Source organism: Lepisma saccharinum, chromosome 14, assembly GCF_977018435.1.
Source record: "Lepisma saccharinum chromosome 14, izLepSacc3.1, whole genome shotgun sequence".
Taxonomy (NCBI): domain Eukaryota; kingdom Metazoa; phylum Arthropoda; class Insecta; order Zygentoma; family Lepismatidae; genus Lepisma; species Lepisma saccharinum.
The window spans coordinates 71,755,059-71,770,514 of NC_139242.1; the positions used below are offsets into that span (position 1 = coordinate 71,755,059).

The window sequence follows — 15,456 nt, forward strand, 5'->3', positions numbered from 1 at the left end:
CAAAAGTAAAAAAACTGTGGTAAGTGGTACAGACAATGGCAAAGATAATGGTAGGCAAATTGTCCACCCGTATTTTCATTACTTTTTCTATTCTACATCCTGTGTTGTTTTAAGGAATGAAACTATGTTTGTTCGAAGCAGGCATTGTTCTCTGCTTATTGACGTCTTTATTTCAATTCATTGTTATCACATTGCGTAATCCAGACCGAATGAAAATGGTGGTGGACAATTCACCTACTGTTTCTTTCGCTGTTGGGTATACAACAAAAATGATTCTGGATTTACGCTATTGATAAAGTTTTATTTCACCTGTCAAATGTTTAAATATTTTGAAAAACTGCAAAATATCAAGCAGCAGTCTTCTGTTAGGCTTAACAGGCCTTTACAGTTAAAAGTTAATTACATCAACTTGTTTGATTATTAATTATTACAGTCCAAAAGTTCTGTGAAATGAAGTATACTGAATTTTTAAGCATTTGTATTGTAAGAATTTCGAATTTGGCAGCTTTGCAGTTTGTTCACTGGACATACAGGACCAAGTCACATGATATGGGTAAATGCAGAATAAACACAATATCAAAACCCACAACATTCAAAAACAAACACCTTTCACTGCAGAACTTATTGGATGCAACATCTTCACACATCCCCGAACATTTTCATAGTTATTTTTAAGAATAAATGCTAGTTTTTTCTACGTAACTAACTCACTTCCTTCCAAATGTGTATTTTTACCAGGACCAAAAGAAAAAGTAACTTCCAAGGACTTAAAGCTAGCTTTTCGAACATCTGGGTGGTGGTTTAGATCGAAATAGTACTGATCATTACAGAAAAATGTTCTATTCCTTCTCAAGTTCAACAATATGGTTACCACATCACTTTATGTTAGATATCAACTACTGAATCAGATTGTAAGTCTTCCTCAAAGAACAACATTCCATACATTTTTTCACACCTCACTTTGTCCCCACTTCTGCTAAAGAACAACAAAAACACATTATTAGAATGAAACCCAAAAGGATGATTGGAGTAAAATTATTTACACCTCTCGAGAACATGAAACATTTCTGTCAAGTAAATTCTTATCCTTGTCAATTTCATTTGCAGCTGAATAATTACTAAGAAACAAATTCATATGTGGCTGCAGTAAAGAAAGCACATTCCTTTTGCACTCATACGCACACTTGCACACGAGATTCCCAGAAGGGGGTGATGTATCTATCATGTCTATTCAAAAATGCTGCTCACTTCCAACGTGTAGTCAAAACAGCTTGGCTTTGCATAAATAATCAATTGGACTACTGTATTCGTTCACGATTTAGTAAATAGGGCTTTATGAATGGTTGCGATGTCTGGGATGACTGACGATTTGCCACCAGTCGGCAATCGAAATGTACTGCCACCCGTGGGAACTCTTAAGCCAGGTTTGCTGCAAGAAGAAAAAAAAAATGTTATTTGGTTTTTGTTATTTAGCGTTGATTTTCTGCCATATTTGGCTAATTGCGACGACGAGGATGAGTGATCTGATGGAGACAAAGAACATTCATGCCCAGGCTGGAATTCGAACCTGGGAGCCCTGGCTCACGTATTTTCTGACTCATTTTCTTTTGTATTTGCACAACCACATCTAATGTTTTCAAAATTATTTCTTCTCCATAACGTACATATATGTGTAAAACTACAACAAGATATTATAATAACGTATGCGCCAAAATATACAGTACTGAAACTCGCGCATCTCGAACACGTGGTTGCTCCAGCTGCACGTGTTCACAGTAGTGAAAAGGAAGTTGTGCAGTTGTTGCTGGAAATGGGTGTCTCGATGGAGAAAAAAGTATTCATTGTTGAGCATTATTTCCGCTCATACGGAAGCGGTCGTGAAGGTGGACCGAGTTTGAAAAAGGACAAATCATTTCACGTGGTACTGACTTCCCATACCCGTCCCATTCCCCCGATCTCACCACCTGATGCCTACTTGTGGGGAATGTTAAAGGAGAGAGTGTTCAACTGTGAAGATCCACCAAAAACTGTGCCTGCATTACGTGAGCAAATCATCTCCTTTTCCAGGAGTCTGCAGCAACCTTTGTTTCAGGATATGTTTGAGAATCTGCGTGAACGATGTGAACACTGTCTACAGCGAGGTGGTGCACACTTTGAACACTTACATTATGCATACCGTAGTAAAAAAACACGCTAATGTTATCCTCAGTAACGTATAATTCATAATAAGCAGCTTGGAGATGTACTTTTGTTCATCTTTTCATTTCAGTACTGTATATTTTGGCACATACTGTATATGTGTATGAACAAAACTGGAAGCAAGTACACATAAAATTAAATACATTACTATTATATCACTAGAAACATGAAATAAATACAAACTGATTGCAGAAAAGTATTTGTTTGCAATAACATAAAATGATACTACAAAACAAAATATACACTACTTTATTTAATAGTTTTGAGTTATCATATTTTACACAAATTTATCCTGTTCTGGATTTCAAAATATGGAAAACTAAAGAAAGATACATGTTGCCACTTATGTCAAGTTTTATGCTGCTAACAACATGTAGGATGAAGTATAAACATTTTTTTTTAGTGCCAAGTGGCATTAAAGTGATTTCAAGTTGTATCATAACACTACTGCTGTATCTTGTAACTATCTCAAACTGCTATTTTCAAAATTACCTCCCAGGCCCATTTTCATGTTCTGAAGTAAAAATTAATTTAGAATTACTTGAGGATTTTGAAGAACTTTTATTTCAGTTTTTACACATATTTCTAATAGTTTCACGGTGTTGTTATTAAAGACATGCACACTTAGTTTTAGACACTAAATTTGAGCTTACAAACTTTAATGTTCCTTGTAGGTGATTTCAAAAGTGGGAAATTGTTTCTTGCCTCTGGATTTACTTAGAAGTTCAAAGTTGATTAATTTTGGGGCCAAATGTAGGATGAAAAAGAAGATATCTTTAAAAACTGATATTATTCCACACATTTCACAAGGAAGATTATGAATGAACATTTTGTGTAATAAGTATAAAAAATTCATATCAACTGAACTAGCTTATGATACGCAGTGAATATAACATACTGAAAAGTTACGTGACAATTATGGCTTAATCAGGAATCAAACCATAAGGCAAATGCAGGAAAGGCACTTCGATTATGGAAATTATTTGATTATGGCATTCCTAGATATAGAAAAGGCATATGATAGCATGGACAGAACAAAGATTTGGAAGGCTCTTAAGAGAGAAAGGAGTCTAGGAAGAGATAGTGTGTAGAGTACAGAGCACATACAAGGCCAACCAGAGCTGTGTGAAGACACCAGTGGGAAGAACGGAGTGGTTCAATATCAGTAATGGACTAAAACAGGGAAGTGCTCTTTCCCCACTGCTCTTCATAATTACAATGGATGCAATTAACCAAGAGGTGGGAAAGAAGATAGGAGATGAAGGCCCTGTTGTTCCCTGATGACTTAGTAATATGTGGGAAAGGAAGAAGTAGTACAGAGACAGCTTGATAGTTTGAATGAAATTCAGTGCAGAAAAGAGTGAGGTGCTAATAACAAGAAACAGAGCCAGAATGAACCAAGAATAAAAATGGACATGGAAGAGTTGAGGGTAGTGGAGAGCTTCAAATATCTAGGAAGCATAATTGAGAGAAGTGGAAGAATAGATGAGGAGGTAAACAGAAGAGGACAAATGGGTGGTGGGTGGACTATATCAAACTGTTCGAAGATTAATATGGAACAGGGATGTACCTATCAAATGCAAGAAGGTAATACATAACACATACTATGTGCCAATAATTACATACGGAGCAGAGACTTGGGCAATATCAGAGAGAGATTAAAGAAAGATGCAGGCAGTCGAGATGAAATTTTTAAGGAGTATATTGGGGAAGACTAGAAGGGATAGAATAAGGAATGAGGAGATCCGACAGACAGTGAGTGTGGTGAAGCTTCAGGACAGGATAGATCAGGCACAGATGAGATGGTTCGGACACATGAAGACTACCACTAAGAGAGTGGGAATAAGGCCAAGGGAGAGACCAAGATGTTGGTGTAAAGAGCAGTGTGTATGATACAAAATTCTAGACTGTTCGGGAGAAAGCACTTGAGTAAATGAAAATATCAGGAGACAGTTTTTTTTTATTAATGTTAATTATTTTAATAGAAAATTACAGGCATGATCCACATGTTGGATTATCACTGATTAGAATCTTTACACGTGCCCAATATAAAATTATGCTTGTAATATTTTCTTTAATTGATTCAGTATGACTTAAATGAAAGCAATAGAAAATTGCAGTTTGTGACTGCTTTTTCCTGAACACCCTAGAATTTTCATTTACACTTTCAGTAAGATATCTAGAATGAGGATTTATACACACTAAAAATTAGCAAAACATGCATGCTGGATGCAAAGTTATAATGAACACAAAAATAAATTTTGAAAACAATTCTGATGACAATAAAAAGTACAACTATTTTAGTGTAAATTAAGATGCATTTTCCCCTCACATCTCTCCCTTTTCTGGCAGCACATTAATCTCCGAAATCCTCAGTTGCAGTGAATCCACTTTCATGTAATTTAACTCAAAGGGCACTTATTTTTAGTCATCTGAAGCTCAAGAAAAACTGCAGGTAAAAAAAACCAAAATGATCAACAAAAACATTATCCTAAAATGGCAAGGTTCCAGCCATGTTTGGCATGACACATTCCTCTCCCTGACTCCTAGTGTCAGGGTGACTCGGTGGCCTTGATTTCTACATGGTTGGTTGCTACATGTTAATTGTGGAGTCATATCTTTGAATACAGATACAAATAAATTTCCAATACCGAAAAATTTTTGTGTCCAAAGTAAAAATACTGACAAATTCTGAAAATATGCACCTCATAGTCATGGCTAAAACTGCCAAAGTAACTAGCATATTGGTTACGTGCGTGTTACTCACTATCAATAAACAAAAATACGTTAGAGTATTCAAATTGGTCTACTTACGCAAGTGAGTATGTATTCTTATGTGGACGACGTTTCGGAAGCTTTACTGCTTCCTTCCTCAGGTTGTCGTTTTCAGCTCGGAATATCAAGCCATGTCAGAGAAGTGTCATGTAAGGATACTGGGTGAAAGGTTTGGGTTAAAAACACTTCATAGTGCTTGACCTATGGATTAGCTTTTTTAAAAAGTGGAACAATTTGAATAATAAAAGGGCCCCGATGGGCTTCCATGTCACATCGGAAGCAAGGAAAGCAGCCGAGGTGGAACGGGAATTCTCCTTGGATTGGTGACGAGGGGAAGAAAAAGAGAGGGGAGGGATCTCTCGTGGGAGGGGAAGTACCACTCCGCTGCGCGGCACCATCTGCCCGCCCGCTTCACCTTGACAGGGAGTTTAGGCTCTCAACGGCCACTCCAGTTTACCGTAGCGGTGGTTTTTACATGTTTTATTGTGAGTTTTAAGGGTTTTTTTAGCAAAGTGGTTTTAATTCTGTATAGGTCAAGCACTATGAAGTGTTTTTAACCCAAACCTTTCACCCAGTATCCTTACATGACACTTCTCTGACATGGCTTGATATTCCGAGCTGAAAACGACAACCTGAGGAAGGAAGCAGTAAAGCTTCCGAAACGTCGTCCACATAAGAATACATACTCACTTGCGTAAGTAGACCAATTTGAATACTCTAACGTATTTTTGTTTATTTGCCAAAGTAACGCAGCATAAATATGGTTTCATTTATAAAAACATTCATTTCCATATAAATCCTCAGACTAGTTGTGCATGCAGATAACATCCGATATTCTTATTTAGCATAACACCAAAATTCAACCTGTTTTTGCACCAAAATTGTTATTATTGTTATTTACCACAAATGCAAGGCACATCGAGAAAGTACCACCATTTGGTAACGAAAAAAGTTGACCAAAACCTTTTTACTTTGAAAATATTTACCCAGAGCTATCTTTCCACATATGCACAAATGGCATAGAGGCATTTATCGTACCGGTAGACAAGTTTTTGTATACCCTCATCATCCAGATCTGCTGCAATTGCCGGAAGAATACTGTGCCATCAAAAATATATGCAGGCGGCATCCAAGGTCACCCAGTATGAGTCACTTGTGTATGTTTCTGTGGGCAGTCAAAATGAACCAGAAAATGAAGAATCCTACCAAGTCTGAAGTGAGAGCTCTCATTTATCTTGCCCCTAGTAATTATATGTTTACAAGATCAAAGAGTTTTGGGAAGGAAAGTGACAATGAAGAGACCCAGCAAACAGTAACTACATTTCTCAATGGACTGGTGGCAGAAGGGTATGATGAGGGTACACAAAAACTTGCCTCCTGGTACGATAAATAGAAGCATACAAATTTGTTTTTTGACGGAAGGACGAAATGTAAAATAACCCATTATAATGTTCATTCCTCATGTTTCTGAAAGGTGTGAGGTGCATTTTCCTACCAGTTTTGTTACAAAATAATGCGAAATGAACAGCAAAATGCAAAATAAATCTTCAAACATGAAATTTAGAGTTTATTTACTGCTGCAACACTTTCTGATGTCACTTATCCTGAGAGTTATGCAAATCACCAAAAATTGAATAGTTCAGCTAAAAATATTACAGAAGCAAAAAACTGACTCTTTAAACAGGGATAAACTAAATACTACTAGGGGAATCCATCCCTACTACAACAGTTAGCACCAGGAAAGAGCAGATGACACGGACATAGACGTACAGTTAACAATAGCGCACCTAACGGCAGCCGGAGAACTATGAGCAATAGAAGCATACCAAGCAACAGTACAACAAGTTCCAACGAGGATGGTGTCAGTGGCCACTGAAATTAATAGGACAAAGAAGAAAAAAAAACGGTTTCGTGGATAAAGTGAGTCCTAGTTTCTCCGTATTTATCTACTACCACGTCTCTCTTCTCCCAATTATGAATTTAGGGTTATAATCACATATTTAACACCAAAATGTCATTTCTTACACTGCTTTTGATCCCAAAATGTTCGCAGTTTTTGAACCGAAATCTTGTTTCATTCACCACAAAGATGTGGGTCTAACGATAAGTGTCTCAATGCCATGAGTGCCTTCATACAAAAATGGGTTACGGTATGTAATTTCAAAGCAAAAAGTAAGTTCCTTTTTATTACAAAACAAAACAGGTAGGTACTACTTTCGGACAATACCTCATATGTGTGTATCACAAATGTCTATATAACAGTGCAAATACCACAAGATGCTCCTCAATGGCTTAGGATGAATTATAGAGGATTTTTAAAAAATCAGTGTAATTCATTGAAACTAGAAATATTACAAAAACAATAATATTTACTGAGACAGAACCAAAGTTTCAGTGGAACCTTAAGACAAATATTGGTTGAAATTACATCTTACATTTAATAACCACTGTAAGTTTATCTGTAAAGATACAGACTACAATACAGCTTCATTTACCCAAGAGAAGACTGTGAAACCACGGGAGCAGAAGATCCTGGAACGAGAGTGCACTTCATAGGTTGGCCATCCAGCTGCCGATTGTGATACACATCTACCGATCTCTCGGCATCAACACGATGCTTGAAGGTAACTTCCGCAGTACCTGGACGAATGAGCTTCGAACGCACCAATGGACCAATGTCTTCAAACAGCTCCTAGTAAAATAGAAATAACAGCATTCTTGAGTGGTGATTATGATAGTTGCAACTGCTTCAAATAATGACTTGTGGTGTAGTTTCCAGTTAGAATTGTTGATCGCATCTTCAGGTTTAACTTGAATCAACTTTTATGATTTTACATGTGCATGGTTTGTACCTCGTGCTGTTAACGTCGTTGATTATGTATGTACTGTTATTACACTGAAGAATATTTTCTAAGAATCGCGAAGGTGAAGGCTAAACATTTAAATGGATATTTCAAGGAAAGAAAATGCAGCAAATCACATTTAACCATCCGGTACTGCCATTTTTTGGTTACTATGGCTACGTCAATGTTGCCAAGCACATAAACGCAATACAACTTAACATAGATAGGAAACAAATGTTATTGAGCATAACTTAAACATGTACTTAGTGTTTTCCTCTAGTTTTCACCACATAATGAGGAGATAAGACAAGAATAGTCAAAGTTTAAAACATGGGGAGGTAAGTTAGGTTAAAATGGTAAAAGACAATGCAGTACCCTGTCACTCCTTCCTACTCCAACTCTGGCTGGCAAGTAACTGTCATATTCAATATGGCTGCCTGGCTGACAGGAGGTAAAGATAGCTGTGTCCTTTATCTAATGGTCCTGCATGTTCATTTGAGTTTTCTGATGTTTTTAAGATGGTAAAGATCCAAAAGGTCCAACTGAACTCAATGCAAGTGTGTCAATTATTACAGTATTTGAAAAAAAATACCAACAAAAAGTGCAGCGTTTCTGTGTGGAATCCTGTAAAACAAACAACAGTTACAAACAAATGGCCCATAGGAAGTGCAGCCATCTTTACCTCCTGTCAGCCATATTGAATATGACAGTCAGTTGCCAGTCAAGAGTTGGAGTAGGAAGGGGTGACAGGGTACTGCATTGTCTTTTACCATTTTAACCTAACTTACCTCCCCATAATTAAGGTACTCACATTTTCTGCGAAGCTGTTTTACATTCATTTCGATAGCCACTGCCACCATCCTCGTTGGAATTTGTAGTTGTGTTGTTGCTTGGCGCGTTTGTTGTTTTTTCCTAAATCGTCGCTAGGTATGCTGCTGTAGTAACAGAAGCCAGGTGTGGTGTGCCTGACCACTATCTACGTTCAGTTCATGGTTGTAGTGCATGATGGCGTGTGTTTCTTTAATTTTTGTGTCTATCAGTGTGTGAGCTTTGTATTTGATAGGTGCTGCTGAATTCTCTCACTGATGGATCTGCCGATGTAATGAGCCTTGCACTCGCATTCGGCATCATAGATGCCTAGATTGTTGAGGGGAGAGAGGAAGTACCGTTTATGTTTGTTTAGTTGGTCACGTATTTTGGAGGTTGGTTTGTGTGCTATTTGGATGTTGTACGGGTGGAGGGCTTTGGTAAGGTGGTTTGATGTGGTATGATGGTAGGGAAAGGCAAACCACTTGGTTTTGTTACTGGGATCTAGTTGCGATGGTGGAGCAGGTTGTGTTGATGATGCAGGTTATCTGACTTGGATTTCAGCTTAGCTGCACCATGTGGAGAGTTGACATTCAGTATGTCCATGTTTTAGTGCCAGTTCTGTGATGGTTGCTATCTCGTCCCTTAAGTCTTCTTCTCTTGAACAGTAGGAGAAGGCTCTTCGGAAGAAGTTTAGCTATACATTGGCCTTTTGCTCGGGTGGATGGTTGGATAGTGCATGGATATATTGGTTGCCTGCATCTGGTTTTCTGAAAACTGTGGTTGTGAATTTGTTTCCCCCGCAGCTGATGGTGAGGTCCAAGAAATTGATTTTGCCATGCTTTTCATGTTCTATGGTGAATTTTAGTCTAGGGTGGATGCTATCTAGTTTTTCCAACAAAAGGTTGATCTCTTCTTACCGAAATTAATAGAAAATAATGTAAAACAGCTTTGCGGAAAATGTGAGTACCTTAAATATTTATTACCGCGTCTCTCATTCCCATACTATGAATTACCTCCCCATGTTTTAAACTTTGACTATTCTTGTCTTATCTCCTCATTATGTGGTGAAAACTAGAGGAAAACACTAAGTACATGCCAAAACTGGACTTCATTACTTGGTGAAAAGATGGCATGTGGTGCAAGTTATGCCCTATTTAAACATGTACATTTAAAGTTTACAATGAAAGTACAAAAAAAATGACCTTGTGCTGTAACACAGAACGGTCACAACCTGTAAAAAAAAAAAAAAAAAGTGTACAAGCATTCAATTCTGTACTCCTGTATAAAATATTTGGCGAGTTAAACACAGGCTTCTGTCTGTGCCTCCTTGATGGCATAATGGTAACATTATTACCTTGTAATCAAGGAGTCCCAGGTTTGACACCATGTGGTTCGGATTTCAATTTAAACTGTAGATCCAGTCCCCATTAGCCTTTCTGTGCATAAAGTGAACTCAAAACCAAAGCTCAAACTCAAAGGCATGTCTTTCAAAGACAGTTGGGCAACAATGGCAATGCAAAACAGAAAACACCTATTCCAACATGTATTTGACATAGGTTTAAGAAATTTCGGCAATCTGCCAAGTGCCTGGACATGATTAGTGCCTTACAAAGTACAAAAGATTGAAACAATTTAGCTAACATGCTGCTCACGTCCCTTAATTCTACGGAAGTGATAGCAGAGGCACTAACAAAAATAACAAATATTGAACTAACCCGTATATCATCATGTGATACAGAAGAGTGTAGATTCATCACGACTACTTTGAAACCATCAGGACCGTCTAATCGTGCCTTCAGCTCTTGACTCAGGCTACCAATCTTCTTCATGGGTTCGTCGTCATCGAATTCTTCTACTTCTTTGCTGAAAAGATTTTCAAGCTGTTAGTGCTGGATTCTGAGAGGGAAAGGGGGAGGGGGTTCCATTGCACGATGGAGGGGATGTTGTACATGTATGGCTGGATGATTTGCTAGTTTATTTTTGCTTGAAGCTATTCTTATGCATTCATAACATATGTTTCAACTTTGTTATTAGAGTTTATTAGGAGTGTTTAGTTTCATTGATATGTTTAGAAAAAACTAAGTTATGCATATTTTATTATTCTACAATAAAGTTAGCTTCTTCTTAACAGAACAAACATTTAAATTCACATTTTTTGGGTCTTTATACAGGGTGGCTATAAAGTCTGGAACCTTGGGAGAAGGGGTCATGTGGAATGGGCAGCAAGGTCACCTGACCTGAACCCTATGGGGGATTGTGAAAGCTGTGTATGCAGTAAAAATTCGGGACCTGCAACATCTCCGGGAAAGACTAACCACCGCAATTCCTGTTCTGGAACCACATATGTCAAAAGACAATTCAAAGAAGTCTTTTAAAACGTCTCCAGAAGTGCGTTGAGAATGGTGGTGGACATGTGGAGCACGTTCTTTAGTAGGAACATGTGCTATGCATCATTTCTCCTATGGTTCCAGACTTTATAGCGTAAAATGTCTATCACCATCTTGGACAAGTATTTAATGTGAGAACGACATACATTTTTCCATTAAATTTATGATTGTATCTAAAGCTATCTGTTTAGCGGTTACATGGAGATAGGTAATCAACTCTGATAAACTTACTTTTCATTTTCCCACGTAAATTTATTTCGCGATCGATTTCGCCACCCGTCTGGTGGCTTCATCAGACGTGAGCTTTTAGCAAGAATTTATTGATAACAAGCTGGGTTCATGCTGTTATTTTCCTGGACACCTCCCATTAAAGTTAAAGAAATTATGCTACACCTTTCATTAGCGTGTGGCTAATTGTGACACCAAGGATGAGTGATGATTAGACAAAACTGATAAAGGAACATTCACAAAGAATATCCACACCCATTCTGAGACTTGAACCTGCAACTTCTGTGGAGAAAGAAAGTCAACCACCAAGACAGCAAATTAAACCAGGTATACCTTGTATACATTGTTGGGGGTCTTGATCGTTTTACTGGTGAATTCCATTCTTCCCTCTCTGATAGCAACAATGGCCCTCGGGATTTCTGAAACAGGTAAACAATTAAATTTTCATTTAAGAATGTTGTAATGTAGTGCAGCTACTATTATCATTATTGGAGGCAAGGATTGCGATATTTCTAACCAATCCATTATTGGAATAAAAAGTAAATGACTGAACAGAATAAATACCACGAGAAAGAAAAGAAATGAACACAGAATACTTTCAAATTAATTTTTACAAATACAGTAGAGCGTCGATTATCCAAAGTAATTGGGGGACATGGGTGGTCGGAAAACTGGTTTGTTTGGATAATCGAACTGTACATGTTTATTTGCCAAAAAGAAGTACTGTACAGTAAATTTATTCATAAAAACAGGCATCTCTTTAAGTATTACAAAGTAACGTACAAAGGCAACTTTAGTAGGAATATATAGTATGTGGTACAGTTTATTAAACAAAAATATGTACACATTACATACGCATTTTGCATGAACAATACACACAGTACACAAAATTAACGTTTAAAAAAAATCCTTTATTTTGGTCTGTGCGAGCGAGTACACAGTTCGGTTAAGCGGTCGTTCAGTTGACCGACGTTCGGATAATCGACGCTCTACTGTACATCAAACCAATCAAAACAACATATCTTCTGTTTATGAGAATCATAAAATTATCTTGACTTGGGAAGGTATTAACAATAACACTCGGAGATTCCTCCTATATGGCAAAAACTTATGTACTTTTTATTATTTTCAAGACAAACTTTTTGATACTGCCCTAAGCCATGTGATTTTAGTTTCAAGACATTTTTTAACATTCTCCTGATGAAGAATAACGTTCATTAGTCAATAAGTCAAATCTACAAAAAGTTATACCACCATTCTGCACATTGCAAGTTTATTTTATTATAAATTAAATATTACAAGAACAATGGAATTACAAAATTTCAACACCCAAATATACAAAGTATAAAGGCAATAATTGAATGTGAAACAAAATGTGTTCACTTACTGTAGAAAATAGGCTATCGGTTGAAGTCTTCAGAGTGAGTGGCCTTCTGGAAACTTCTAGCCTAGCACTTCTCGATATAAGAGGCTCACGCATAGGAGATGATGGCTTCACCCATTTGTAGAGGCTATTATCTGCCGCAACAGTATGTCCTGGTGTGGGGGAACGAACAGGTAAAGATCCTTTATTGTCTACAGTCCGACAGAGATATCTTGGGGCTACATCAAAACTTTGTACTGGATCTGTAAAAGGAAAAAAAAAAGTTAGACAGTTGTCGGGCGGTGGTTGGGAGTAAAAACATCACAAATAACAGCTGCTACTTTTGCAGTGTAAATATATTGAGAATAAGGCAAATGCACATTTCTAATTCTGTAAAAAAAAAAAGTGGACATTGCAATAGTTGATTTGATATTCTTATTCTTTCACACAGGAATCGCAATTTTTAAACAAAAAAAACTGTAATGGAATGGTAAATCATAACTGGAATATGATTTGAAGGTATGACTTAAGATGACCGGACCCCTCTCCGATTGTATTCATATTTGACATACTTACTAATTGAGGACTGCTAATGACTAATCTGAAGTTAAAATTTGTCAGAAATGCCTAGAAATTGCAAAATAATTGCAAACCATTGACGCTAGCCCCACGAACCATTCATGTGTGGTTAGGTTAGGCAAATATAGTTAATTTTGGTGTCGTTGTAGTATCAGGAATATATATAGCTATTTCCTTGTGAAACAAAAAAATTCGGGAAAATCGACGATTTCCATTCCAGAAACTAACGCCTTATTTCGTTTATTTTGCAATTTCTAAACGTTTCCGACAACTTTTAACTTCAGATTCGTGATTAGGAGGCCTCAATTAGCGAGTATGCCAAATATGAAGAAAATCGGAGAGGGGTCCGGTCATCTTAAGTCATTCCGATTTGAATTAACTTGTATTTCGAATTTTTCTCTGCCAAGTTCAAACATCATTGTCAGACCTAATAACATAAATAAATACATTCCAAACCAAATTATGCCCTCGCAACCCTTTCACTTTGGAGCAAGATATAATTTTACTAAAATCATATTTGTAACAAATATATCGGTAACGGTTCCGATTGTTTTATGATTTCTCCTAGCACAAAGACTAATTATCGTAGAATTTTGGAAATCATTGTCACACGAAATTTGAACCTTCCTTAAAGTAATGAGCACTGTTTGTTATTGAAATAAAACAACTTGAAAATTACCTTACGCACTTCTCATGGACAAGATATTCTCTGTCGATAAGCGACAGTAAATAGAAGCGTGGGAATGAATGTAGAAGTAAATCGGAATCTTAGTAGAATGCATTTAGGGACTTTATTTTAATGCTAATGGAACCAAACCTAACCTGCCTAATCTAACCACAAAAGCATATATTGAACAAAACCTTAAGTAATCACTAAAACTCCGCAGTATGTGTTAACAGACGTACATCGAAATCGAACCATGTAAAAATTGCATACGTAGCATGATGAAATTGCAATAAAACAAAAGGAACTTGGGCCAATATATCATTATATTTAATGCTGGAATGCTTACTTGACACAACTGGTTTTATTTGATAGTTCCTACTCATCTGAATATCTTCATCCACCTCACTGTGCTTATATGATGAGTTTTTATTAGTCGTTAAACTTATTCTCCCATTCCGACTTGTTCTTATAGTTATATTTCCTTTCCGAACTTGTTTCGGTGGAGCATTGTTCTGGAATAAAAGAGAGAAAGAGCAATTATAGATTACAAGTGAAAGCATTTTTAAAAAAAAAACAAATATTTGAATTGATGACCTTAAAAAAATAGGGCGTCTACTAACACGATAATTAAGAATGAACAAAATAGGAAAGTGAAGCTATTAAAATACTGAATAATCCGAAAACAACTTCAACCACCACAAAAAGCTAATTACAATTACTGCTTAAAGCATTAATAAGGAAATATTTTCTCAAATAAAAATTGGAATTACCTGACCCTTTCTCCCACGTATCCTATCTAGTTTCTCCCTTGCATCAGTTTTCTTTGCTAGTTCTGCTAGTTTATCCCTGGCATCCACCAATTTCTCACGTTTATGCTGGATAATCTTAAATCTGGCATCACTTACTACTGGTTTCTGGATTCTGTTATTTGAAGAACGATTTCGACCTGTTGGAAAGCTCCTTCCTTGAGACCTGGTAAAGATAATACTGCTGTAATAATATTGTACATACATTAATTTGTACAATTCGTGAGAGTTGTGATCAAAATCTTTCTCATACTAAAAATCCCCATTTTAAAGACTATTCTCACTCACAAATGGTACAGTAACGTTGGTTCTTTAATATGTTGGTAAAGTAACTAATTAAATTATTTTACAGCACTGGTATTCTGTACAAAGTTTTGGATAATTCATCGAATTAAAAAAATAACTTTGTTCAATTCTGAAAACTTTGCATTACGTAGAACAGTACGAAGGGTTTTTCATGAAATTCGCTGATTATTCTTCAATTCCAGTACACCAATTTTAAAGGAAAAAAAACTCAAAATGTTGGAATTATATCGCATATTCTTGATTTTACGTACGCTTCAGGTAGAGCGGTTTCGACCATCATCCTTGCTGTCAACGCACGTATTTATAAATACATAAAAAAACGCTTTCAGAAGGTCGCTAAATGTAATGCATAATGACATGCATCCTTTAAAACTAGTTTTACCAGTGTTACCTTCTTCTTCCCTTAGTATTTGAAAACTTGGATCTGTTGTATTTAATAAAATCATCTAAACTTTGATCCACGTTCGCCATCCTGAAACAAATGACGAAGTAC

The 15,456-nt window shown here is 36.7% G+C and overlaps 1 protein-coding gene across 2 annotated transcripts; it reads right to left on the minus strand.

Moving 5' to 3' along the window:
* Positions 1-794: 794 nt before the first annotated feature.
* Positions 795-15,449, minus strand: LOC145999015 (uncharacterized). 2 transcript variants are annotated; one of them, XR_014443358.1, is made up of 8 exons: positions 15,355-15,449; positions 14,622-14,823; positions 14,198-14,363; positions 12,630-12,868; positions 11,576-11,661; positions 10,343-10,490; positions 7,410-7,666; positions 795-1,429 (listed from the first exon to the last, which is right to left on the minus strand). XR_014443358.1 is itself a non-coding variant. In XM_083135899.1 (8 exons), the coding sequence occupies exons 1-8, from the start codon at positions 15,432-15,434 to the stop codon at positions 1,312-1,314; spliced, it is 1,236 nt and encodes a 411-aa protein (XP_082992025.1). In that variant the 5' UTR covers positions 15,435-15,449; the 3' UTR covers positions 795-1,311. The 2 variants fall into 2 exon arrangements, 1 of the variants encoding a protein (XP_082992025.1); XM_083135899.1 differs by having other exon boundaries at positions 7,470-7,666.
* Between the last annotated feature and the right edge of the window lie 7 nt (positions 15,450-15,456).

Coding starts and splice junctions, on each gene's coding strand:
- LOC145999015 (XM_083135899.1), bottom strand. CDS start 15,434: ATGGCGAACGTGGATCAAAGTTTAGATGATTTTATTAAATACAACAGA. Junction 12,869..14,197: donor AATAAAACCAGTTGTGTCAA/GTAAGCATTCCA, acceptor TTCCTTTTACAG/ATCCAGTACAAAGTTTTGAT. Junction 11,662..12,629: donor CCGATAGCCTATTTTCTACA/GTAAGTGAACAC, acceptor TACCTGTTTCAG/AAATCCCGAGGGCCATTGTT.